The sequence below is a fragment of the Amblyraja radiata genome, chromosome 46, assembly GCF_010909765.2.
Source record: "Amblyraja radiata isolate CabotCenter1 chromosome 46, sAmbRad1.1.pri, whole genome shotgun sequence".
Lineage (NCBI taxonomy): Eukaryota > Metazoa > Chordata > Chondrichthyes > Rajiformes > Rajidae > Amblyraja > Amblyraja radiata.
The window spans coordinates 7,923,731-7,951,649 of record NC_046001.1 but is presented as its reverse complement, the minus strand read 5'-3'; the positions used below and the strand labels follow the sequence as shown (position 1 = coordinate 7,951,649).

Below are 27,919 nucleotides of genomic sequence, written 5' to 3'. Positions count from 1 at the left end.
AAGCCTCTCCCTCCAGCTTTGGGGAGTGGAGAAGCAGAGGAAAGGATCTCTTACTGTTAATAACAAGTAACAAGTGAATTAAGAGATCAACTCTGGTGCCCAGCAATATCTGCCAGATATCATTGAGCTTTTATTTCTTGCATCTCAAAGTCGGGCTCTAGCTTTGTAATAGAGAGAGTCAAGAGTGCTTTATTGTCATATGTCCCAGATTACTTACTTTATGCTCCACTGTCCACCATCCTTCATTGAAAAAAGCTTCTCTCTAAATCAAATAATTAGAAAACCAAAATCCAGGTCAACACCGACAGAATGTTTCTGGGGGTGGGAGGAGGTTGTCAGTATTCAAATGTTGTCGTGTGATATTGGTAACGTACGTCAGGATGAAAATTTACTGCCATGTTCAAGACGTTAAAACAACACAAAAAGGAAATTTATACCGAATTGTATTTTAATATATAAAAAGTGTCCTGCACATATTAGAATACATTATTTGCTTTTGAGGATTACCAATTTGAATTTATTGGATATTTATACAATCTGTGAAACCAAGATAGGGCACTCCTATATATATTCAAATGCACTCTGCGGTACCTTGTTAGGCCACTCTTGTACATATTAAAATACACTTCACAGTACCAAGATAGGACGCTCATTTACATATCAGTATAGACATTATTGGAGCAAGATAGAAACTCCCACAGGTACATTAGAACACAATCCATAGTACCGAGTTGGGAGACTGTATAAATGATGTCCCAATAATCCTCACAGATCTATATTTACAGCTCTCCGAAACACCCTCCTAAAAAAACAGAAATTTATTTGCCGTCCACCATTTGCATATAAATTAATTGCCTCCTGATTCGAGACAGGAGACAAGAGAAACAGTGACATGCATTAACTTAAAGTTTAAGTACACAGGGAACTTATTGCCAAAATCCCACAGCATCCTGGATCTGACGTTCGTTATTGCACGCTGTTCTTTTGGTTGTTTTTTCAACAAACTATCTTGCGTTCAATTCCTCTCCGAGTCAGTTCCACTCCCCCCACCCACACCCTCCCCCCCCCATAATTTGTTTAAGGAGAAAGTTTTTATTTTTAAAAAATGGTTTAGAAAACAATAAAGATGGCAGACTCCAGACGTAGAGATTGAGGCCCAGCATGGCCCATTGCACTGCTGTTGCCATTCTGAGCCTTCAGTTTAATTCACTCTCACAGCCCCAGCAGTACTTGGCTTTGTCGCATGTACTTTTAAAGTTTTGGTTGTCTTTGTTTTAAATGAGGTTCAGTGAGTGGTCTCTCTTATTTAACCTCAGACAGTTGTAACTCGCATGACCAGCTCTCTGTTTGTGTTGTTACTGTTCTGATGGTTGCTCGGTCTCAGATAGCTGAGAATGTGCAGGATGGTATATCCACAGTGATGGTTCAAAATGGTTCCAGTGCGCTGATTGGAACTCCTGTCATTGTTTGACGAGTGGTTCGTCCGTGAATTCCTTCCCCCTATCTTGCTTGTCCCACTAATGGCTTCCCCAAGGTCCTTGGCTTTTTCATAGTTCAGTACCTTCCACTGTTGATTCACAGCCTGCCAGCGCTTAAAGATTCGGTACACAGACGATCCCTCGTGAATGATGAGGCCTGGCAAAAGAGCATGTGAACTGTTAAGCTCAAAAACCCCGCACATCATGTTATCACCATTGAGCAACAGTTAATATATCAGGGCATTTCTTGAATTGTCTCTGGGTTCTGGCGGAAAGCCTAGCTCTGCTTCTGACCATAAGCTGAATCATTAATTTTGACCTCCTTCCATGACTCTTTAAGCTGAACGAATAAGGTATTCTTGGCTCAGGATGGCTTGACCCAGATGGAATAGGAAAGGGGATGAAAAAGAGGGGGATGGGGCAATTTTGACTTCAAAAAGGTTACAATAGTAGACCACGTGATATGTTACAAGATCATCAAATAGGCCACATGGTTTCAATTAACAAAAAAAATAGGCAATCACACTGCTGAGAGAGTAGCGAAGACCTCCAAACAATTGAATGAGATGCAGTGCCCTCCATAATGTTTGGGACAAAGACCCATCATTTATTTATTTGCCTCTGTACTCCACAATTTGAGATTTGTAGTAGAAAAAAAATCACATGTGGTTAAAGTGCACACTGTCAGATTTTAATAAAGGCCATTTTTATACATTTTGTTTTTTTTAAGCAGAGGGTGATGTAGACATAAACCCTTACTACATTTTAACAGGACATGTACATGGAGCCATGACCCACTGAATCAGTGCTGGAACTTGGAATTATGGTGTATAGCTTTTTGATTGGCACAGGGACAGTGGGCCATAGTCTCTTTATTTGTGGTACATTTTCTATGATTCCACATGCCGTAAAGTGGTATTGGAGTTGGGCACGTGCAGCCATTGGCTCTGCAGCAGTTTGTTAAGTAAGGTTAAATAAAGGTGAGCCTATGTCAAGTGACAGCACTTCACTATAAACGAGATGTCTATTTAACATGGCAGATTATAGGCCTTCAGAGGCACTGTCTAAATGCAGTAGTCCAGATCTTTATTCTACGAGGCCAATTCAATTAAGGGAGCAGCCATCTCACATTTAGCATGTGTTTGAAAGGAGTTGAGGAATCCTGGCACAAATTTATCAAATGTGGCTCTCATTACTTGACTGAGAGGAAGCTGGAGCATGCTGCCATATAGGGAATGAAAAATTAAAACACACTTGATGGTATAATTTGCACCCACCCAGAGGGTTTTCACTTCTAGATGCTTGGGTCTGCAACAATAGCTGAAGGGACCCCAGGGCTTCTTCACTGAGTCACCAGGCACCGCAGTCTTGAAAAGGCACTGTGGCGCTGGCTCATTCCTGCTTAGCTGATCATTGCTCCCTTTCAGGTAGTGATTCCCTCTCCAATGGATGGCAAGTTACAAACCATGGGGCATTAGTGTCGTTGGGGGGAGATTGCTATAAAAAGATGGGTGAATTATCACTTACTGACAATTTTTACTTGGCCTTGTAAGATGAGTGTAATAAAATCCTTGCCCTTTATTCCCTGCAGAACATAAGTTATTTCATTCTCTTTTGAAAGATATTTGGAAAACACAAGCGTCACCTCCACCAGTGGCACTAACAAGGCAGTAAAGAGTGTCAGCTGTTATATAATCATCACCCTCCTATTGCTTCAGTGGAGTAAGATGAATCCTATTTTGTACTTTGTGAGAAGTAGTCTTGCATTAACCCGAATGTCTGAATTCTGGTCTAATCCTCGGCTCAGCTTCCAGACTGCAGTTTTAAAGCTGCCAACCTCATCTATTGCATTTGGTGCTCTTGATATAGCCTCCTCTACATTGGCGAGATGAAGGGCTGAGAAGGCGACTTTTTTTACAGAGCACATGTGCTCTGCACTCAATAACTATCCTGACCTCCTGGTTGCATGCCATTTCAACTCCTCTTCCCATTCCCATATCGCACTCTCTGTCCTCAGCCTACTCCACTACAACAATGAGGCCAAATGCAAACTATAAGAACAGCATCTAATATTCCACTTGGGTAGCTTAGCATACATCCCACGAAGTGCTGGAGTTACCCGTTGAGTTACTCCAGCACTTTGTGTCTTTCCCACATCCCCGGTGTTTTGTTCCCACTCCTGCTGGTTCACCTTAGTACTCTCTCCCTTTGTTCTCCTTTTCCATTTTTACCATTATCTAGATTTCCCACCTGGCTCCAGCTGCCCATCATCCCCCACCTCATCTAGTTCTACATGTCAACATCCGGCCTCACTCCTCCCCCTTACCTCTTTATACTGGCTCTCCCCACTACACTCTCAGTCCTGATCTCGACACAAAACATTGAATATCCCTTTGGAGTGTGGGTGGAAACCAGAGCATCCGGAGAAAACCTACGCCATCACAGGGAGAATGTACAAACTCCGTACAGTATAGCACCCATGGTCAGGATCAAACCTGGGTCTCTGGTGCTATGAGGCAGCAACTCTACCGCTGTGCCAGTTTCATCTTTCTTTTATTTTCCTCTTCCTTTTTTCAAAGAGGACCTCTGTACCCTTCAATAAAAATGAAGGCTAAAACATTTGAAATGTATCTCAATATGATCCTGAAAAAATTCAGGTGTAAGGGAATGAGCTTTGATGTGCTGAATCTCTTTTTTCAGATATTCTTCGTTGCTTCCACTGAAAAGTAGTTTCCTGACTAATTTGAAGCATTGTGTACAGCAGACGAACTCCCGCTGGGAAAGGTCAGGCAGGTATGGTGACTTAACTTAAGGCTATTTAAACTGGAGGTCAGCCTTCAAAATTAGAAACAAGGTTTTTTTTGATAATTTAAAAGAGCAAAACAGAAGCCCGTTGAGAAAATTCTACAGACAACTCCACATAATTGATTTACTTGGAAATTCCCAATGCTCCTTTGCCCTAGTTGCTAGTGGTATGGAAGCAGTGGTTTAAATTATTAGATTAACAATGAGAGGTTTAGCCCATTGATCTAGTGACACAAGTTTAGATCCCACAACTTTGAATAGGGAATTTAATTCAGGTGATTACATTAATCTGAAATTTAAAGGGGAATAAGCTAATATAAGTATATAAATCATGACACTACAGGATTGTTGTAAAAACCTATCTGGTTCACTAATGTTCTTCAGGGATGGAAATCTGCCCTCCTTATGAAGTCTGGGCTATCTGTGACTCTAGGGCAATTAGGAATGGAAAATTAATGCTGACGTTCCCATGTCTCAGGTGATTTTTGAAAATTCTTAAAAATCTCCAATTTCCAGTGGTTCTAGTTTCCACAACATATATGTTCTACCTGGAGGAGATGTAGTTAAAGCATTCAGAGCATGGGGGATGGTCCTTGGACTGATCATGAGTGGACACCATCTGGGGGAGGAGATGCCAAATGTACCTTTTGAAATTCTCATGTCAGCCAGCAATAGGCAGCCCTTGACCATGCAAACCAAGTACAGTGTTCCAGGTGTTGACACTGTTTAGGAGAGTGTTCCACGGGCGGAAGGAATAAGTTGGAGTTCTCCCAAGGTTCTGGAATTCCCTCCTCTACAATGCTTCACAAAACCAACTTCTTTCACCTGACCTTTGGTTATTCTCATAAGAATTTTGGGACCTTTCCTGTTATATAAATGTAAGGCATTGATGGTAATATGTATGGTCTTGTAGCGAAGCACGGTGTCTCAATGGATGGCCCTCATGCACCCGTGGAGATTAACAGCTCTTACACCACTCTAGTCATAATCTTGTGAAGAACTGAAGAATGGGCCCAGACTGAAGCATAGCCATCCTGACACAGGTCTAGGTGGCTTTCGCTGTACTCTTTCTGTCAAACCAGGCCTCATATGTTCCTGGTGTCAAATTTTGTTCGATATCCTTCTGGAAAGATTCTTGCTATGTTAAGAATATTATTCAAATGAGAGTTGTTATTTCCTGGTTTGAATACATCTTGGAGCCTCAGAAGGAGAGGTGACATTAAACAGAGTCTCAGAAAACCACCAGGAAAGCCTTCCTAAAAGAAAATTTACCTTTATTAGGGGGGCATCTTGCACAGTGCCTTCTGATATGCTCCAGAGTATTATGTTGTATTATTAGACAATGCGTTCTCTGACTTACCACGAGCAATATGCGCTGCCTCACTGGCATTCTGGTCTCGTGACCTGAGGATTCCATCACTTCTGTGTTAATAGCCCCAAGTCCCGGTGGAATTGTAACCTCTGGAGCTAAAATGTTACCTCTTCCACTGGAACATTCAATACTGACTTGGCTGACAAGTGGCAGGTTGCAGCGATGGAGCAGGAAGGGAAGGTTCCCCAGCCACTTGCCCCATCTGGTGTCACTAAGAGCCTAGGTCAGGGTCATTACAGAGTGAGTGGGATATGTGCTCTCAGATTGCAGTTTTGTAATCTCTGTAAAACTGTGGTTAGCATTGTACAGCCCACAAACATCACTTTGTATATAAATCTTATTGGACATAAAGAATAAAACATCACAAATGTCTTTGGGCAGACTCTAACTGCAGAACCTGTTTAATGTTGCTGATTGATCAGTGGGTCATAAAGCGAGCCCATTGAATCCACTCAATTGATAAAGAACATCATGGGAGTTTTGCCTCACTCCATAGATACAACCCAACTGGGTGGGAGCAGCACCACTCCCATGATGTCTTGAGACCTTTCTGCACATGCTCAGTAAAAATGAGGAAAGTTTGGCCCAAATAAGACAAAATTTGTGAATTTTTAGAATGAGGCCATTCAAGCCAGAGATGGGAACCAGGCAGCAGACAAGAAATGGCAGACTTGCAATTTTATAGCGCCTCATCACATTGCTCAGAAACATCTCATTGAATGAATTGCTTTGAGAGTTGAGTCACTGTTACAGAGCCAAATGCAGCAGGCAATTTGCGCACAGCAAGATCAAACAAACAGCAATAAAATGAATGGCCAGCCTACGTGTTGTTGCAAGAGATGAATGTTCGTCGGGATATTGGGAAAATTCCCTGCCCTACTTCCAAGAGTGCATCATTATTGTCATGGGGCAAGTATATAATGCCTCCTGTGAAACAGACAGAAGCTATGATGTTGCGATTGGAGGGACAGTGTAGATAATGCGCTCAAGTCCTAGAGTGGGGCTTGAACCCACAGCCTACTGAGTTGAGGGGTGAAAGTGCAACCAGCCAAGCTAACCTGAAACCTAATGAAGACAAGATTTGCAAGACACAGTAAGTCTTGGGAGAGGAGGCAAGGAAATGTGAACAGTTCCACACTTCTGATGTGCACCAAGTTAGTCTAAGAGGCTAGAACCCTGACTTTAATCGTTTGTGCAATCTGACATATTGAATCTTGGTTGTCATACGAACACTGCCCACAGCACAATCTACAATTTGACCATTGATTCAGAGATGCTCACCTATACAGACGACATCCATGAAGCCATACATCCCGTAACAGATCTGGAAGAGCAGGTCCTGTCTCTGCCACTTAGCCGACGGACTGAGGGAGGACCAAATTAACCAGGAGATGCTAGCAATTAGGAAGAGGGAGCCAAGGATGATTGCGGCTATCTGCACCTTTTCAATCACTGTGAGGGAGATTGCCTGCCACTGGAATGGGAGGGGTGAGGGCGCAAAAGATGGAAGGCGAGAGAATACAAGGTGGAAAGAGAGAGGGGGCAAAATAGCGTGACAGACCAGAGACAAGATGAAACGGGAGGCAGAAATAAAACACAGAATGAACAAGTTAGAATGGGGAAGGGGAGAGAAATTAAGATTATGTGAGCAATTTCAACACAAGAGAATGAGTGGGCCAGGGTTGGGAACATGAGAGGGAAAGAGAATAACATTAAAGCTAAGCACCTGTTGCTAGTATCACATGATTCCAATGCAATTGCGCATGAAATTATGACATCTTGGGACTCTTAATCCCAGGGAGTCACCTAAAGGTCTGGCCCGCGAGATGGCTCAAGTTACAGCTGAATGAACAAGCCCTGAGGATTGCTCAGAAAAAATAGCACTCTAACATGACAGATCGATTGGCGTTGGGATGGGACTGGCCGTCAGTGTGAAGCGGCTCCAGGTGTAGTACAGGTTGGATACGGGATCTGTCTTAGCAAGGGTGCCTTAACTCACGTTTCATCATGGTGCAGTTCCACTATAAAACTAATGAGCTGTGGCTTTGTGTCTGGGTTCCCATTTCCGCTCTCCCCGTACTCCACTTCCATTCTTTCCTTCAACTCATTCCTTTTTCCCAGCAGAGATGAGAGTCTTGCATGGTAGGGAAAGTGAGGTCCTGCTGGTATGGTAACCAATTCCGAGCTAACTGGGCTACTGGACCCAGGGTTGAAATTACATATTTACACACACTTGGTGCTGGGCAGCAAAAGTCAGAGAAGTGAATGAACCATGTGTGGGAATAAAGGAACTATCAGACACAAGGCAGCACAGATTTGACAGCAAATCATCCCCCTGCCTCTCCTCCACCTCAATCTCGGCAGGCCCCTTAAAGGGAAGTAGGCACACACCACCTTCTGCAATTTTCCCACCAAGTTGCACATCATCTTGACTTGGAAGTATTGAGTCAGAGCTATATATACAGCATGGAAACAGGCCCTTCAGCCCACTGTGCCCACACTGACCCATAAACACTATATTTTTCTCCCCACGGTCCCATCAACTCCCCCCATCTCCCCCAGATTCTACCACTCACCTACATACTTGGGGTAATTTTAAGGCAGCCAATTAACATACCAAACCTTATGTCTTTGTGATGTGGGAGAAAACTGGAGCACCCAGAAGAAACTATAAGGTCACAGGCAAATTTCACTGCAGCAGGTGGGAAATTTAAACCTAGTTAACAAATTCATTGGTGTGTATGAAGGAACTGAAGATGCTGGTATAAACCGAAGATAGACACAAAAAGCTGGAGTAACTCAGTGGGACAGGCAGCATCTCTGGAGAGAAGGAATGGGTGAAGTTTCGGGTCAAAACCCTTCTTCAGACAGATTTGGAATAAAACAAGACAGATTGCTGGTGGTGGGCGTAAAACTGTTGAATCATTGTGAAATGTCAAGTTTATTTGCCTGGTTAAACGATGTGCTCTTGGGAAGGAAATCTGCTGCCCATACCTGGTTCAGACATACTCATGTAGTTGACTCTTAACTATCCCAAAGTGGTCATGAAGCCTCTCAGTTCAAAAAACACAGTGAGGGCTGTGGAATAAATACCCACATCCTGTAAATAAGTAATAATAAAAACATTATCGGTATTGAGACACGCTGTGGGCACAGAGCATGGGTGCCACCAGCTCCCTGCTACCTTGCTCAGGTCTCTACTCTTCTTGCAGGCCAATATGGAGGGACACTAGGCTATTCCAGCAGGAAGGGTGGGTGGGTTTTGGAGAGGGACTGAAGAGTGGGAAGGAACGGAAAAATCATAATGTGAACCCAATCTTGTACATCTACATACCCGTTTTACCAATGACAACCCAAGGTGTTCCTGGAACACCAAACCAAACTCCCCCTGTGGACCCCTACTCACTTACTCCTGACTACAATGTCTAACCTGTTTGAGGGAGAGCCATAAAATGCCAGCCTTGCCAGCCAAGAGGTTCAGCACAAAGTCCACTCAGTCTTTGGTGATTATGTCGCGACCCCAAAACCCACTGACCAGTGCAAACATCCGCTGAGCGGTGGAACAGTTGAAACACGTTGACATGCCGTGTCCTAGAAATGATCAATCAAGCACAGTTTGAGGGACGGATGAGCATTGCTTAGACTTTATTCAGCATCTCCAGTCGTGCTATCTATGGCACCGTCACAGAACCTGCAATAAATGGCATGCAGAGAGCAGCAGGATCAAGAACAAGGTCCAGCACCTCTTTACAAATCTCGATGCCCCTGAGAAGAGAAGGGACCTACTTGCACTGATTTCCCCAGGCATTCCGCCAGGGACCGAGATGAAAGTGTGCGGGACATTATTTTATTGGGAGAGCCACTCAGCTCGGCGGAACTGATTATATTAAGTCCTTGATGGAGCAAAGGCAACACAAGAAATAGCGCAAACTCAGGAGGAATTGAGAAGATGGATATCCCATGGACCCAAAAGTACACTGCAAACTAACTATGCAATTTTCATGTACACATGATATACTTCACAAATATCTGAAAGAGAGACTTGAATTTATGATGTCTTTCACAACCTCAGGAGCACCTCACAGTCACTGAAATAATTTTAGTAATGTAGGAAAGGTGGCATCCAATTTATGCACAGCATGCTCCTACAAATCACTATCTTATAAAGATGAGACAATGTGTTCTAGGGAGGTAGGCAAAAAGACAAATATTGGCCTAGGACATTGAGAATTCTTCATAGTAGTGATTGCAAGATCCTTTACATCCATTTAAGAGATCAGAAAGGCCTTGGTTTAGCATTTCATCCAAAGGACAACAGCAACCTCCATTTATTTAGCATTTTTACTAAAACAAAACACTAGGGGCTTTACAGGGTCATTATCAAAGGACTGGTGGTCAAAGGCCGTGCTTCCTTCAGTCCCAGCACTTTAATGGTCAGATTGGATTTTTATGCTCGAGTCTCTGCACTGGACGTGCATCTATGACATTTTGATCCTGAGGAGAGATGGTACTGCCCACAATTTCTCTGTCACAAAACCCCAAGAACTGAGCTTTTAGAAGATCTAAAATCTGACCGAGATAACCCAAGCACATCCAGATGGAAGATCGCAAACTAAAATAAATCAGTGGTTGGCAAGGCCCAAAGTATTGCTGGGCATGACGAGGTGTCACAAATAAGCGCGAAAGAAAGATCGGCAAGGCCAAATTTTAGTACGTGATGTTCATCATTATTCTGTGGAAGGGCCAGAGCAAGAAAGGGGTTGTTTGAACGAGGATCCAACAAGATGAGCAGACGGCAATGTGACCCATGTGCTTGGCAGAAGTCTCCAGGTGGCAATGTTTTTAATGTGGAATGTTTGCAACTTAGCCAAGCGGGTCGATGGTTATTCACTGTGCAGGGACGTGAAGTGATGTGTTCAACAGCATTGCTCCATCTATCCTGATGATCCCAACAATGCGTTCATATTGGCAATAAAATCAGCTGTAGTATGCCTGCACTGGTGGGAATCCAAAGCCCATGAAATCCGGCCCCGATTTGAGAGAGAGCTTAGCAAGATGAAAGGAAGCCAGATCTGAAATCAAAATCTTCCCATCTATTGTTGCATACTGGATTGCACCAGAGGATCCAGTTGACTCTGGAATGGTTAACTGTGGCAGGAGGTTGACATCTGAGTTGCAGCCAGGAATTGCAGCAGCCAATTTGTGCACGGAAAAATTCCACAAATAGCAATGTGATTACCAACAAGATATTATCTGGGATGTTATTTAAGGGATAACTATTAAAGTGAGTCACAGGAAATGATGAGGAGCAAGTTGTCTGTCTGGCAGGTGGTCGAATGGTTTCCAGCTGTGCTCCAACGCCGAGGGATCAGATCTCAGCAAATACACATTTTTATTTGAGCAGGAATCACTGACACAAGTTACATATGTCCACGGCAGATTTATTGGAAGACCAAGAAGGAGTCTGTGAGCCAGATTGCGACCTTGCGTGGACAGTTGTGACTTCTCATGGAAAAACGTAGTGCAACGAGCAGAGTGGTGAGTGCCTGGTACGTGCTGCCAGGGGTGGTTTAGTTTAGTTTAGTTTAGAGATACAGCGCGGAAACATGCCCTTTGGCCCATTCAGTCTGCAGCGACCAGCGATCCCCGCACATTAACACAATCCTACGCACACTAGGGACAATTTACAATTATACCAAGCCAATTAGCCTACAAACCTGTACGTCTTTGGAGTATGGGAGGAAACCGGAGATCCCGGAGAAAACCCACATGGTCACGGGGAGAATGTACAAACTCTATACAGCCAAGCATCCGTAGTCAGGATTGAACCTGAGTCTCTGGTCTGTAAGGCAGCAACTCTGGTTGTGGTGGAGGCAGATACAATAGTGGCATTTAAGAGACTTTTAGATAAGCATATGGATATGCAGAACATGGAGGGATATGGATTATGTTCAGGCAGAAGAATTGGTCTTGGCATCATGTTTGGCACAGACATTGTGGGCCGAAGGGCCTGCTCCTGTGCTGCACTCTTCTATGTTCTATGAATCTGTCTGGAGCCCTCAGCACAGGAACTTGGCTCTGCTGCTCCACAGAGATGACCCACAACCAAATTCAGCACACTGGGAAGTTGGACAGAGACAAGCCCAATGCGACAGCACCCAGAAAGTTAGCCTCAGCTGCAGCTGAGACTGTCCCACGACAAGCGGCAGTTGTAGTGCCTGCTATGCAGTATCAGACACCTGCCATGGCATGGGTGTGGCAATGTTTAGCGCAAGGTCTTTCAAAATGGAATGGGACACCAGAATCCCAGAAGGAAATCTGTGAGCTCCCGCAGGCAGCTTACACACTTGCTCTTCTATAACAGTAATTCCATTGGAGAAGCAGTTGTCATCATATGCAATCCACACGCCAACAACCAAGCAAGATGGTGGTATTGAGCCTTGAATGAACTGCTCAGCAGGGAGTGGCAGTTTGTTGGGATAGAGGTCAGGGGAAGTTCAGGGGACTATGGTTGGAAGGATTGCACGAATTCAATAAGTTTCTCCAGCCTTCCATCTAGCCTCCAGGGAATCTCTTCACATTATCAGAAGTTCCACGAATACACACAGGATGAGGAATTCCTTTACAAGAAGCTTCTGCCTGACTGGGACAATTACAAATAATCAGTGCAAGAGGGATCTATTGGGCAGAAGCAGCTATTTGGCCCATCAGATTCATGCTGACCAAGCAGGAGAAACGGAGACTGGTCCCAGTTGCTGCATCTCACATTGCAGCCTTGGAGTAATATCTTCTAGTTAATGAACAAGGAACATTGTAGCTGCCCTCTTTAACAGTCCATTGAAGGAAGTGGCACCTGGACTCCAGAGGCTGAAGCTCATCTCCAATGAAAGACACTGGTGTTACATTTGGTGAATGGTCCATCGCTTGCTTGGGTGAGGGGGTTCTAAGCAGAGATGGTGCCCAATTAAAGTACAATGCCACTTAGAGCTGACAGAAGGTGCAGGATTGCATGCAAGAGACCAAAAGGTTGATACGGTGCGAGCCAGTGATCCTATGTGCTGCCACCTCATGCTACAGCGGCTGAAGTTGCTTGACAATGCTTGCGTGATCTCAGCCACATGATCCTCTCTCTTGGTATTCCTGCCCTCTCACACACTAAGACTGCGTGTGTTTGCTGTGTTGCCAAGTTCAACTGGGCTTTAATTTGCATTTCTATTGCGACTTTGATGAGCACAGCGTATCCCAAAAATACTTCACAGCCATACAGAGTGAAGGAAAATGCGTGGACACTTTGCGCCTAGCAAGCTCCCTCAAGCAAGAATTCAATAAATGACCAGGTTGTTGGCTATTGCCTTACAGTCAGCATGGAGAATGTCCATGTTCTTCTACAAATCGTGACGTGCATTTTTAATACCCATGCATAGCCAGGGGGGCTGGTGGAGCCCTGGATTAAAATTGTGTCCAAAATGTTGCCTCTGACACCCTTCCTCATACTGCCTCTCCCATAGTTCAGTCATCCCTTGTACAGCCGCTCCCATAGGGAAGCACTCCCCCTCACAGTCATCCTGCCCTGTAGCCCTTGTGTAACAGAGGAACCCTAGGCTGAATAGATCGGTTCTGTTAAATCCACTGACTTTCTAATCACCTTCCTGCCCCCAGCTCCCCACCCCAACACTCTCTGCTGGAAACTAAATGTGTGGAGAAGCCGGGAGAGCCATAGGATCAGGCGACACCACCCAGAATTAAACAGCCTAACTGCCACCTAGGATTGCGACAGAATTATACAGAATGGAATTTGGCCATTCGGCCTACTTAGTCCGCACCACCTATCAAGCATCCATTTATACTAATCCTATACTAATCACATTATATTCTCCGCCCACCCCGTCACCCACCCCAAGATTCTACGCCTCACATACACTCTCGGGGAAATTCAGCACAGCTACTTAACCTACCAATCAGCACGTCTTTGGGATGTGAGAGGAAACCAGAGCACCCGGGGGAAAACGATTTGGTCACAGGGACACCGCAAACTCCACAGACCGCACCATAGGTTAGATTGAACGTGGGTCTCTGAAGCCGTGTGGCAGCAGGGCTACCCACTGATCCACTGCACTATCCATAAAGAATGAGTGAGCAAGCAGGGCAAGTACCTAAGGGCAGCTGATGCCTGTGAAATTGCACTTGAGGTCCCCTGGTGGGGTGGTTAGAAAAACAAAGTTAATAACTGGGAACAGATGAAATGTTCTCTGCAGACTAGGCACACTTAGTATTCCTTGAATCCCTCTCATCTGTCTGTTACTTTGTCTATGTTGCAGTTCGTCAACAGCAAATCTTTGCCAACATTCGCAGCACAGCTATGTTGCCAATGCAGGGCAGGTTTGCCTGTTCACTAACAAGATGCTGGCATCAATTGAAGTCAGAAGCCCTCTCCATCTTTTGCCCACCGCCTTTAAACCCATTTCTATCATCCCCTCCCCATTTATCTCCCCTCTATCCCCTCTCTTTCTCTATCTAATCTCTGTCGCACTTTGCATCCCACCACATCCCTCCTCTCTTTCCAATCACATTCAAGCGGTTTTCCAGGAACTTTTGGAGTTCACACTGCACTCCGCTGTGGGTGTGGGCCGGAAGCTGTCATTCATGCATGCACTGTGGAAGAGACCCCACTGTCCCTGGTCTCAGGTCTGTGAGGCAGTGTCACATTCTCGGCAGATTGTTTTGAACAGCAAAAAAGTTGTTTGTGAAATTAAAGGGCCTGTCCCACTTACGCAATTTTTTCAGCGACTTGCCGGCACCCGTCAGTCAAGCAGGTTGCCGAAAAATTTCAACATGTTTCGGGGTAAAGTCTGTTTGGTGGTGAGTAATGGCCCAAAGAGTCGTACCTTTTTCTGGTCGCCGCTGGATTTTCAACATGTTGAAAATTTTCGGCAACCTGCTGCGATTATGACATAGTAATACAACTACAGGTACCAGCAAATCTCCCAAGATCATATTGTATCTCCCCGAAATGTAAGCGAGAAAGAGAGAGCTGAATACAGTTATCTTTATTTACAGTGCTGGTGTGCTGCATTAGTGCGTTGTTGGCAGAGAACATGGCTCAGGCACCGAGTGTGGTAATTACAGGTTTGTGGCTCGGTGGCACAATGTGCTGGAACTCCAATGCGTGGCAATCTTTTGACTTTTCAGGGGCATTTTAGTAATTGCCCTGCACCCCCCTTTCCCAACTTTAAAACAAAATGTTCATGCTCTTCAACAGCTGCTATGATAGTATGCCACCGATCCGCTGCCAGAACTGCAGTCAGTAAAAGGTAGTTGAGGCTGGGGAACGGGTTCCCTCCCCACTCCCTTCATCTCATTCCTATCTTTCTGACCGGGAGTTGCCGCAGCCTGCAAGCAGCTCCCACCTGATGCTGCGCAAAAACAGGAGCTCATGCTGGTAAACCCTGACCACCCCCTCACCCCCACCCCACCTCCTTCCTTTCGCTCTGTAGTTCTTCCCATTACCATCAGGATGCGCAGAAGAGCCACGGATATTAGGTCACTACTTGCCATGCGTGGGGTGGGGGGGGGGGGGGGATGGGAGGTGGGAAAGGGTTTAGGGAGGAGTAGCACTGGAACATCAAGGGGTAACTCCATCAGGATTGATGCTGTCGTCTGGGGCTGTAGTGCACATAGACACTGATGGCACAGGAGGAGGCCATTCAGCCATCAGGACGAAGGAACTGTTGAGACTAGTCCCTTATCCCAACTTTGGTCTGTAATGCTGTAGGTCACCGCACATGAAGTGCTGTAAAATGGGATGTACCCCTACTCAAGCCGTGATCTGTCATGGAGAGGCCAAGCTGGAAACAACTATCGCCACACAAGAAATGCGTCAAAGACCCGTTTCTTTTGCCCTACATGCCAGTGAGCGCCGGCGACTGACCTGCAGGGGGTTCTTGGTGCTGATGGCCAAGACCTGGTACTTAAAGTAGCAGAGCTCGCAGCTCCATGAGCCTCGCTCACTGATCCAGCGGATTAGGCACGGCTGGTGGGTGCAACGCACAGAGCCATCGCAGCGACAGGGGCTCAGCAGATCACCCTGCAAGACAAAGGCAGACACAATAAACAGCAGGTCACTCACACACGCCTTGGGGCCAGGGAGAAGCGACGGCCTCCTTATCTGCGCCACACACAGCAAAGTAATGGGTCACAATCACTGCTCACCTTTTCATCACATCCTCAAACTGTGTCACAGCCCGTCAATGATGCCTCACTGAAGCTCAGTCACTGGTGCAATGTGTGAAACGTGGCAGCCAATTTGGACCCAGCAAGCTCCCACAAACAGCAGTGAGGAAATGACCTGATAATCTGTTTCTTTTCAAAACAAGATTGTGAAAGAGGACCAGGGAGAACTCTCTTGTTCATTTCAAATAGCAGCCAGAGGATCATTAATCCCCATCTGAGAAGGAAGATATGTTTAATGGCTCATTCTGAAAAACAACTGCTCCAACGGTGCAGCAGTTGCCCTCCAGCAGCACAGCATTCTCTCAGCCCTGTACAATGAAGCTCAGGTCTCTGGAGTGGGACTTGAAGCTGCAACCTTCTGACTCAAGGAGGAGTGCTACACACGGAGGCACACTGATACACACCAACTAACTGAATGGTGCAGATTCCACTTTTGTTTCCTGAGGTGGAGCTGAACCGTGTTGCTCCTGTCGTCTCCAACATGTCTCGGAGCACACTGATCCACATCGACAGTGATAACACAGCCCACACGTACATCGAGTCTATTATTATCCTTTCTAGATGGCACAATTACAGATGACAACCCCACAGGGATCCTGAATCATTCCAGCCTTGTTATTCTCACACTACATTAAAAAATACTCTTTGGATGAGATCACACCGAGCAACACACTTATCTTGATCTTTTTTGGTGAGATTTATTCTCCTCACTACCCACCCACCTCCACTGGGATCGAATACAAAACAGGCACTCTTCATGTGTCGGTGCAGACAATGAGGGCTGTCTGGCTAATCAAGGATGGCATACATTGCAGTCCCGTCTGATGCCATCAAACACTCCACATTACACGCAGCATCACATTTCTGGGCAGCGGTTGAGTGCGGAGTTTGGTGAGTGATAAAGAAGGGGGCACTGAAATGCGCCTGAGCTTTCCATTGGCCTTATCTAGATTGTCTTCCCTAATCCCAATCCAACCATAATTAATCAATCATTTAAAGGGGTAGTGACAACACAATAAAACTGACTGCCAACCCTTAGTTTCTCCAGAAGCATCTAGAGTGAGCTATTCATCCACACTCTGCTCATCTGCTTATAGAAAGGCAGACTAGCATTTCTATAGCATCATTCACACCCTTGGGTCACATCAAAATGCTCCGCACTTCCGCACGCTACAAAACGCCTACGCTTTTGGAATGGGAAAACGGGGCAGCCTGCTTCTGTACAGCGAGATCCCAGAAACAATGGAGGGGAGGTTAAAAGCCGACTTAGTGATCTTGATTAATCAATGACTGAAGCTGTGGGGATATAAGGAACTGTGAAACTTTTCCTTCAAGTGGTTCTTTAGAGGTTCTCACACACCTAAGAAAAGGCAGGACCTCAACTTAGCAGCTGATCCGAAAGATGGCGCCTCCAACCAAGAGTGCAACGCTCAATCAAGACTGTCCCATCAACACTGCGACACTCCATGGGCATGGTCCCTCCTACAGTTCGATGTACAGTCAGCACTACTGTGGCTACAGTGTACATCCTGACAGTGTAGCACTTGAGCCGCTGCCTGCCCCTTTTCCGGGGTTACGTCCGCACCCGGGTGTTAATAGAAAGGGACTACGCGCAGTCCATGGGCGCCCTGGGGGATTTCCGGGACCGCTGGGCACCGCGGGGGTGGAATGTATCCTCAATAAGGATGGGGAAATAGTAATTTAATATTTAAGAATATTTGTTTATTTTGTATTATGGTGATGTGTTTGTTTGTGTTTATGTGTGTGTAGTAAAAACAAACAGTGCAGCACCATCTCAGCACTGCACAAGAGTACTGACTTCAACTTTTGTGAACTAAAGCCAAGGGCTGGTCATGGGATAGAAACATAGAAAGTAGGTGCAGGAGTAGGCCATTCAGCCCTTCGAGCCTGCACCGCCATTCAATATGATCATGGCTGATCATCCAACTCAGTATCCTGTACCTGCCTTCTCTCCATACCCCCTGATCCCTTTAGCCACAAGGGCCACATCTAACTCCCTCTTAAATATAGCCAATGAACTGGCCTCAACTACCTTCTGTGGCAGAGAATTCCAGAGATTCACCACTCTCTGTGTGAAAAATGTTTTCCTCATCTCGGTCCTAAAAGATTTCCCCCTTATCCTTAAACTGTGACCCATTGTTCTGGACTTCCCCAACATCGGGAACAATCTTCCTGCATCTAGCCTGTCCAACCCCTTAAGAATTTTGTAAGTTTCTATAAGATCCCCCCTCAATCTTCTAAATTCTAGCGAGTACAAACCGAGTCTATCCAGTCTTTCTTCATATGAAAGTCCTGACATCCCAGGAATCAGTCTGGTGAACCTTCTCTGTACTCCCTCTATGGCAAGAATATCTTTCCTCAGATTAGGAGACCAAAACTATACGCAATACTCCAGGTGTGGTCTCACCAAGACCCTGTACAACTGCAGTAGAACCTCCCTGCTCCTATACTCAAATCCTTTTGCTATGAATGGTGATCATGGCTGATCATCCAAAATCAGTACCCTGTTCCAGCTTTCCCCCCATATCCCTTGATTCCCTTAGCCCGAAGAGCTAAATCTAACTCTCACTTGAAAACAAAACTGGTCTGTGCATTTAAAACCAAACTTTTGTACTATTCGATAATAAGAGTACAGAAAGACTGTTCTGAAGCCACCTCTCACTTGATATGAAGCAGAACCACAAAAACAGTAGCTGGAACAGAGCCATACAGGCCGAGGTCAAACATACACAAATGTTGTGTAGCCTGCACTCCCCTCAGAATGAAGTTCCTCATTAAAAATGATTACTCGGTCTCTTTCAGCCTCTGACAAGGGGCCTTTGGGTTTCTAGTCACACACTGCTCCAGCTATCATCACCGGGTACCATTCAACCCATTTTATTCACGTTAGCCAAAAAGAGTATTAAGGCTTTTCAGCTCTCAATCTTATATATGGGAATATTTTATACAATTCCAACATAGCTTCCCCACTATTGTATTCTATGCCTCGACTGATAAGAACCAGTATTTGTTTGTGGCCTTTAATTACCTTATCCATCCATTCCAAAATCCTTGTCTGTCCCGCTGAGTTACTCCAGCATTTTGTGTCTCACTCCAAAAATCCTTCTGCGCTTCTATTCGGTGTCTGACAACTTATTTCTATTTATTTCCCTGGCTTGTTTGTCCTTCACACAAGCCAACAAATCAATTAATTGCAAAGGCCAAATAATTCCAAAGTGTGGACTTAACAAAAAATTACCAGTTTAGTCAAGTCTCTTGGAGTTGGTTTGCCGCCAGCTCCATCTCCCGGCTGGTCCCGAGGTGCAATTCATCTTCCCTGTGCTATTTGCTCACTCCTTGGGCTTTTTACAACACCTGAGTGACTGGCAACCTCCTGGGAAACACCTTATGTTAGTTCCTTTCTCCCCATCCCAAACTCTTCCTGTGCCATTGCCACCTCTAAGCACTTCAGATTATGCCAGTTCACAGTCCCCAGATCTTTTCTTCCCTCGTTTAGCATGCAGCCCAGCCATATTGGATCTTCAACATCCTCCTACCAGTGCCTTGGTTTCATGTTGCCTCGGCAAGGCCAGCAGCATAAACAAGGACGAGTTTCACCCTGGACATTCCCTCTTCTCCACTCTCCCATCAGGCAAGAGGTACAGAAGTGTGAAAATTCATACCTCCAGATTCAGGGACAGTTTTTTTCCAGCTGTTATCAGGCAACTGAACCATCCTATCACCAACTGGAGAGTGGTCCTGAGCTACTGTCTACCTTATTGGAGACCCTTGAAACATCTTTGATCGAACTTTACTCTACTTTATCTTGCACTAAACGTTATTCCCTTTATCTTGTATCTCAACAATGTGGACACCACGATTATAATCATATATAGTCTTTTCACAGACTGGATAGCACGCAACAAAAAGCTTTTCACTGTACCTGAGTGCACGTGACAATAAACTAAACTAAACTAAAGTGTGTGGTGCTGAGAGTTGACATTAAAATGAAGTGCCGACAAAGGAAGTTTCAAACTTTGCCAGTCGCAATCACCAGTAATTGTCTATAATTATATAGAACTGGGGATAACAGACAGTGACAAAATGCTGGAGCAACTCAGCGGGACAGGCAGAATCTCTGGAGAGAAGGAATGGGTAACGTTTCGGGTCGAGACCAGCATTTGCAGTTCCTTCCTACACATAGGGATAACAGGCAATTCATTTTGATTTTCTGTAAATTGCAAATAGTAAATAACAAAAAAATCAATTGAATCCTAAATTGGGTCTTTTAAGCATTTTCACCCCATGTAACTCAATTTTCATCCATTTATGTGTTTTGTACAATTAACCCATTCTTAAATGACTGCAAAACATTACTGTGTTAAACCCTTGACAAGCAGAAGCAGAGTTATAAAGGGTAGACTGAATTGGAAAAGTAAGTTGTTTTGCACAAAAAAAAAACCGAAGAGACCATTCAACCTCTCAAGCTCATTCTACAGGAGTAGGAGTATCCAGTGAACTCCTCTCATTTCTTGCACAGGAACAAGGAGTGATTTATCCCACTGGTGCCGTCACATGAGGAACAAAATGTTGTCATTCTAACTGTTTATACAGCAAGAGGTTATGCGACTCAAGCTTAATACATAGGACTAGGCCAATATTCCAACATAGAAAAGGCCAATGTGCCTTAAGTAGTGGTTTTGACCAATGTTGACTAAGGGATGAATGATGGTCAGGGTGTCAGCTTCAAAGTAGCAGATGTGGGATCATTTATATTCACCAGAGAGAGCACACAGATCCATACAGCAAGAGGAAGGCCCCACCAACTCTGCAATGCTCTCCTCCTACCAAGTGTTTGGTGCTCAGAGTTTACATTAAAACGAAGTGCCAGACAAAGCAAGTTTCAATCGCAATCACCAGTAATTGTCTATAATTGTATAGAACTAAGGATAAAGGACAATTCATTTTGATTCTCTGCCGATTACAAATGGTAACTAACAAAAAAAAAATCAATCGAATCCTAATTCAGGTGTCTTTATGGGTTTTTACCCATGTAACTCCATTTTCAGCAATTCATATGTTTTGTGCAATTAACCCATTCTTAAATGACTGCACAAACATTATAATGTGTATAACCTTTGACAAGCAGAAGCAGAATTATAAAGGGTAGACTGAATTTGGAAAGTAAGGTGTTTTGCACAAGAACACGAAGAGGCCATTCAACCTCTCAAGCTCATTCTACAGGAGTAGGTGTGTCCACTGAACCCCTCATTTCTTGCACAGGAACAAGAGTGATTTATCCCACTGGTGCCGTCACACGAGGAACAAAATGTTGCCCTCTTTCCCTTAATGGACTTACAATATTTATTTGAATTTTCCAGCAGAACTACCTCCGGCCCCCTTTTTGCTCTTCTTATTTCCTTCTTAAGTATGCCCCTCGGTTCCCGAAACCCCTCCAGGGATACACTTGATCCCTGATGCCTATACTTGTCCCATGTCCCCTTTTTCCAGACCAATTTCTCTCATTGTTCAAGCTTCCTTACTCCCACCTACCTGCCTTGCCCTTCACTCAAACAGGAACTTGCATGCCTTGAACTCCTGTCATCACACATTTAAAAGCATTTCACTTTCCGGATGTTCCTTTGCCCACAAACAACCTTCTCCAATCAACGTTAGCAAATTCTGTGTACTAGCATCAAACTTGGCCTTGCCCCAATTTAGAATTTTAACTTGTGGGCCTGCCCTGTCTTTATCCGTAACTATTTTAAAGCTAATAGAACAGTGGTCGCTGGTGCCAAAAGGGCCGGCCATGGACACTTCAGTCTCTTGCCCCTCCCAATTTCCTATAAGTAGTTCAAGTTTTGCCCTCACCCTTGTAGGGCCCTCTGCACATTGCCTGAGGAACCTTTCCCGAACACATGTGGCAAATTCCACCCGTCTAAGCCCATGGCACTATGACAGTCCCAATCTACATTGGAAAGTTAAAATCCCCCAACATGACAACCGTATTCGTCTCGCAGCTCCCTGGAATCTCCTGGCATACTTGTTCTTCTAATACCTGCTGACTATTTGGGGGCCTATAGTATAGCCCCAACAAGGTGATCATCCCTTCTGTCATAGTTTGCACCAAATTCCGTGCTCCCATTCTCCTGTGCTTGCTATTGTAGATCTTCATTAAACACTCCAACCCTGGACATTTTCAATCTCTCCATGGCATTATCTCTCCCTGTGTACCCATCTCCAGTTTTAGTCCTTTATGAAGGAACTGCAGATGCTGGAAAATCGAAGGTGCACAAAAATGCTGGAGAAACTCAGCGGGTGCAGCAGCATCTATGGAGCGAAGGAAATAGGCAATGTTTCGGGCCGAAACCCTTCTTCAGACTGATGAATGGTTTCGGCCAGAAACGTTGCCTATTTCCTTCGCTCCATAGATGCTGCTGCACCCGCTGAGTTTCTCCAGCATTTTTGTCTACCTTCCAGTTTTAGTCCTTTGAGATCTGTACACTCCTCTAATTCTGACCTCATGGTTCTATGAGCCAAAATGCAACTGTGGGGCTAAGTTGCATGGGGTGGCTGGAAACAATTTAGCAGCCATTTTATTACAACTGCCAATCCTATAATATTAAAAGGAAATATTTACAAATCTCTGGGCAGCACAGACATGATAAGCAGAAAAGCTCCTTCCTCTGCAGTATTGAGATATGGTTCTCGGAGTATGCTGCTGGTAAAGTCCACTGCAGGTGATAAGAAATTAGAATTTCTCTAAACCCAAGAAGCAAAATGTACAGATTCACTTTCAGCAGAGTTAAATAGGATGGTCCAACTTCTCTACAATTAGACATAAGTGGAGACATTTGTTTCCAAACCTGAATTTGACTTATTCCAGATCTTCAAGAAAAGTCAAGTCAAGTCAAGTTTATTCGTCACATACACATACGAGATGTGCAGTGCAAAGAGACGCATGTTGTCTTAATCCACTCACACAGTGCAAATAGGTCGAACATAATAAAATAAAATGCTTTTTTTGTTCCTCACAACAATCTTCAGAAGAGACATGCATTTCTATAGAGCGTTCCACAGTCTTAGTAAGCTCTACACAGTTTGAAGTACAGTCACTATTGTCACAGTCTGTGCACAGCAAGTTCCCAGAAACAGAAATGAGTAGATATTTGTTCAGGGATAAATAATGCCCAGGACACTGTCAGGAAAACCTTCCTACTCTTCTCTGAAATGGTGACTGTGGGATATGTTTCATCTACAAAAGTAGGCAGAAGGTGCTTTGAGTTAAACACGTTAGCCTTAAGATGGCATGCGCTGAAGTGACAGCCTAATTTTTTCGGCTTGAGTCCCGAGACTGGGGCTTGAACCACTTGGCACAGTTGTTAAATTACTGGACAAGTAATATTATTACATTCTCTTACTATAATAACTGATCACCTACCAGCCTGTCCATCTTTGGGATGTGGGAGGAGGCCTGAGTCACTTGAACTCTCCTTCATGCTCGAGGGAAGTTCCCGAATACTCGCGGCCTCAGATAGGTTTCGGAAGATTTTTCAGCATGTTGAAATATTTTCCGCGAATAAAAATTGGTCGGCATGGTTCTTTTTAACTCGTAGCGCAGTGGAGTGGGGTCGCTATTTAGTTACAGGCAGTCGAGGGCAGCCGTAGGCAATCTCCTTTGCTGACCGGGAATTTTGATTGGCTTATTGGAGTTTTCAGGACCAGGGAAAATGCCCACTAAACGTTATTATACTTCTTAAAAGCGTCTCCACTCCTTCTCCCCCCCCCCCCTTCCGCGCTCTCTAAAGGACTTAGCCCCTTTACCCAGTCTGGGTCTAAGCGTAACTCCAGTCGCACTGCAACGAGCTCGACTGTGCGCTGACCCAGCAAACCACTCAGTGCAAGGAACAATGTGGGGCCTAGCCAGTGAAAGCCACATCCTGTCAATTAATGCAGAAGCAAAAATATGCTAATGTCAAGACTGCTATTTGTAGTATATGCATTTCCGCCAGTCGGGATCTACCATCAAGTTCACATTAATGATAAAGTTGACAACACCTTCACCTCATTCTCTACAGAATCAAACATTACTATTTACCATTGCTGAGCATGCTGTTACCCATAAAATGAAATCTGACAAAGAAATCCCCATTCAGCTGACACTCAGGTCAAGCTTTCACCCTCGCATTTAAACTACACCTCCAACTTTGCTGGAAATAGCAACCACAGGAAATCTGCCCACCATGTTTACTAACGTCACTAACAGACAATAACCGAAGAGGATATCTTGTCCTAGCATCAGAATAACCACTGGTCCTCAGGTTACACGAGTTATTGAGAATGAGAGTGCAACCACAGGCCGGGTAGCTGGACATCACTGAATGTTCCAGCTCACCTGTAAACCGAGAGGCAGATGTCTCACGTCTGTGAGATGTACAGATTTTAACCAAGTAATTGCCCGTCTGTTCGGAAGTTGATCATGTGTAGCACTGGTTTTGCACCCTGTCCAATTTCACTCTCCACAAGGGACAGAGTAGTAAAATCCATATTTCACCTAATCCCGTGGATTTGCCCTTTGGCGATTAAGTTAAAATTGCCTCCCCCCCCCCCCCCCCCCCATATGGGGCACCATTACTAAGCAGCAAATGCAACTCATAAACAGAGAGCACAATTCCAGGGGATTAGAACCATCAGCTAAACTTCATAATGCTAATTGCAGCACTGAAATAAGTTTTAATTCATTTTCTAACCGTCCATGTACATGGTGAACGATCACTCTCAAAGTGAGGCATTAATAACGATAGAATCATCACAAAATATTTTAACTCACCAGGCAGTATATTTGATATAATCTCACGGAACCGTGATCAAACTTTTTTTTTTTTAATTAGGTAGTGTCTCAGCACCCGTTCAGGGGACAGGACCTGATCTGCCTCTTGAACAACCTTCAACAAAATAAAATACAGAATTCCACCATTTAGCCCCTCGAGCCTCTTGCACCTTTCAATAAGATCACAGCCGATCCTCTACTTCATCCATTTTCTCTCTGATCCCCATATCCCCAATTCCCTTTGTGTCCAAAAATCTATCGATTTTAATTAGTATTCAGTAACTGAGCATCTGGAGCCCTCTTCTCTGGCTATTTGATCCAAGCACAATGGGGCCCAAAGTTTGGGGCAGCTTTGAAGAAAATGAAAAATCCTTGTGTTCAGGTCAGATTTACAACCAAACTAACAACTGTCACTGTGTAGGAAGGAACTGCAGATGTTGGTTTACACCAAAGATAGACACAAAATCCAGGAGTAACTCAGTGGGACAGGCAAACTGTCACTATTTAACTTCATTATAAGGTGGTGGCATATATGTGTGTATGTGTGTGTGTACATATTGAGGTAGGGAGCTCTCTGAAATGGTATGCAAGAGCATGAAGAAACCGAGTCAATCAGACAGGCAAGGGCAGTGCCGACAGTGAAACCCAAGGTGAAGCCCTGTGCCAGTACAACGACCACCCATCCTTCTAGACCCTCCCAACCTAAACCCCTCAGCACCCAACTATACACATCTGGTTCAGATTATGCCCTCATGTGCTGGCCAAGTTCAGGTTCAGCTTGCCCGTGTTTGGGTTGGTTTCAGATAAATGTTACACCCAAGCAAACCTCTCCTCTGTGTGGAAGAACTGTAAAGAATCACCAGCTCTGAATGAAAGAATTTATCATTCTCATTGCCGAATGAGTGACCCCTTATTCTGAGACAATGCCCTCCTTCTTCCAGTTGCAGACTTTCCAGCCATGGGGAAAACGGCCTGTCTATAACCATTCTGTAAAATCCCTTCCAAAATCCAGTGTCTCAATGAGATTGCTTCTCATTCCTCTGAAACCCAATGATTGTGACCAATTTTAGTCCGTCTCTCCTAATGCATGACCTCTTTAACCCAGGAATCAATCTTGTCAATCTACACACCAAGGCCAGTATATCCTTCCTTGCATCTGGAGACCAAAACAGCACAGTCCACCAGATATGGTCTCACTAAAGCCCTGTACTATTGCAACAAGACTTTTGGGCAATAAAGGACAAAATGCCTATTGCCTTCCATCATTAACAGCCAACAACGTCACCATCAAGTGTCTCTCCTGGACACTCCAATCTTCAGCCAGCTTTTCCCCTTACTTCATCCCTCTACACACCTAATTCTTGACCTCCCTGTATAAGGATCTCCCTAACCCAGGCACATCATTATCCGTTAAAGGCACGCCTGATCTTTCATTTTAGATGCTGTTTAACCTGCTGTGCATTTACAACATCCTTTGATTGCAGGCAAGCACCAAACACATTTCTCAGAGTTCAACCAGCTTTCCATGTAATGTTAATATGTAATCTATAAAAGATATGAACACCATGCTTTTATAAAATCGTGATGATACTGGTTTAGGAAGGGGCCATTCGGACCTACTTCCCTCTCCTATTTTGACTGATGTGCATCTTAAATTCATCTCTCCACCCCTGCTCCATATCCCTCAGTGCTACCATCCAATGAAAAAAAAATGTTTTTACAATTTAATTTACTTTTCTTTTATATGTGGGGAGGAAAGTCCCAAATTGCCACCACCCTTTTGTGTGAAGTCAATCCTAACATCATCTCCCCTGACTCTAATTTTAATGGTGCCTTACCTGAAGAAACCAATGAATCCTTTAATCATTCCTGGGCGTCTTATGTAGCCCCTTAGTCTACGCACGCGGGAATAAATAACATCTTAATACAGATCTGTAACAAATAACCGTTTGCAAAATAATGCCCAAGCTTTGTCATTTCAGTCTTCTGTTAACAACTCTGAGCGTTAGATGCAGTAGCTATGCTGAGAATGATAGGAATATGTGAGCAGAATGTGGTATCTCAGCATTTCTCCTCGCTGTACCTGGTCTGGTCCCTGGAAACAGATTCTGCACAGAGGGCTCCTCATTCCACTGTCGCTGCTGCTCAGGGACACGGAGTCCATGCCGGTTTGGAGCGCACCATTCCTCCCCTTGTCGTCGTATCCTCCTCCAGCCCCGGCACCGTTCGACCCGTAACAATCCTCGTCGGACCGGGACGAGCAATTGGGAAAGGGAGGCCAGCCGCATCCCAATCTGGCCAGCCGTCCTCCCCCTCCTGCTCCCTCTTCTTCTCCTCCTCTTCCACCTCCTCCCCTTCTCCGGCCCGTCTCCAAATCTTGCTCGCTCCTCTGCATCGCGAAAGATCTCATCAAAACCAGCACCTTCAGGTCATTGCAAACCATGCGGATGTGATACTTGAACATCATTTACATCTGGTGTTTGCACTAAGTCGTATGCAAAAAAAACACACAAAAAAATATAAAGTAGTCGATTATTGATCGCTGGATAATAAAATATATGCGGCCAAATACTAAACCGGCAGCAGAATTCTCAGATTCCGCGCTGCGTTAGGAAATAGCCGGTGCTATTGTCTCCGCACCTCCCATTGTGCACGACTGTCTAACGAAGAGAAAAAAGACATGGACCGGGGCCGCTGCTCATCCGTTGCTCCGCTCGGCTCCGTGCCGCCCTCGTCCTCGCTGGCACCAGGGGCCACCCTCTGTTAATCTCTTGCCACATTCTCCAACCCGCGCACATCTGCGCCGACCTCAATGCCCGGACGTGTGCGCGTTTGCAACCAAGCCCTGCCTTTTATCTCCTTGCCACTACCCCCCCCACTACCGCCCCCCCCCCCTCTCTCTCCCCTCCCCCCTCCTTTCTTTCAAACCCACCTCCCAAATAAATCACCACCCCAAGTCCGAGCGCCTCTTCCCGGACATCTCAATCAACAATGCCACCCCCGAGCTCCACGCTTCCGATACTAACATATACATATATGTATAAACATTTATTATTTCTTTTCCCCTCCATTGACTCCCCCCCCCCCTTTCGAAATTGACTGCGTGTTGACGTCGGCCACGTGTGAATTTCCCGCGCGATCTCAAGTAGTCCCGTGTCAGTTTCACCCGGGTTTTCAGGGTTGGACCGCACTAGCAATACCCGC

The 27,919-nt window shown here is 45.0% G+C and overlaps 1 protein-coding gene across 1 annotated transcript; it reads right to left on the bottom strand.

Moving 5' to 3' along the window:
* Positions 1-430: 430 nt before the first annotated feature.
* On the bottom strand, positions 431-27,717 carry marchf9 (membrane associated ring-CH-type finger 9). Its single transcript, XM_033015547.1, has 5 exons — positions 27,648-27,717; positions 26,799-27,200; positions 15,584-15,739; positions 6,937-7,129; positions 431-1,635 (listed from the first exon to the last, which is right to left on the bottom strand). The coding sequence occupies exons 2-5, from the start codon at positions 27,180-27,182 to the stop codon at positions 1,313-1,315; spliced, it is 1,056 nt and encodes a 351-aa protein (XP_032871438.1). The 5' UTR covers positions 27,183-27,200; positions 27,648-27,717; the 3' UTR covers positions 431-1,312.
* Between the last annotated feature and the right edge of the window lie 202 nt (positions 27,718-27,919).

What these genes read in the sequence shown, in the direction of transcription:
- marchf9 (XM_033015547.1), bottom strand. Translation starts at nt 27,182, where the DNA reads ATGATGTTCAAGTATCACATCCGCATGGTTTGCAATGACCTGAAGGTG. An exon ending in GCACCAAGAACCCCCTGCAG is followed by an intron (nt 7,130 to 15,583) that starts GTCAGTCGCCGG and finishes CTCCCATTCCAG; the next exon opens with TGGCAGGCAATCTCCCTCAC. An exon ending in CATGGATGTCGTCTGTATAG is followed by an intron (nt 1,636 to 6,936) that starts GTGAGCATCTCT and finishes CTCTTTTGCCAG; the next exon opens with GCCTCATCATTCACGAGGGA.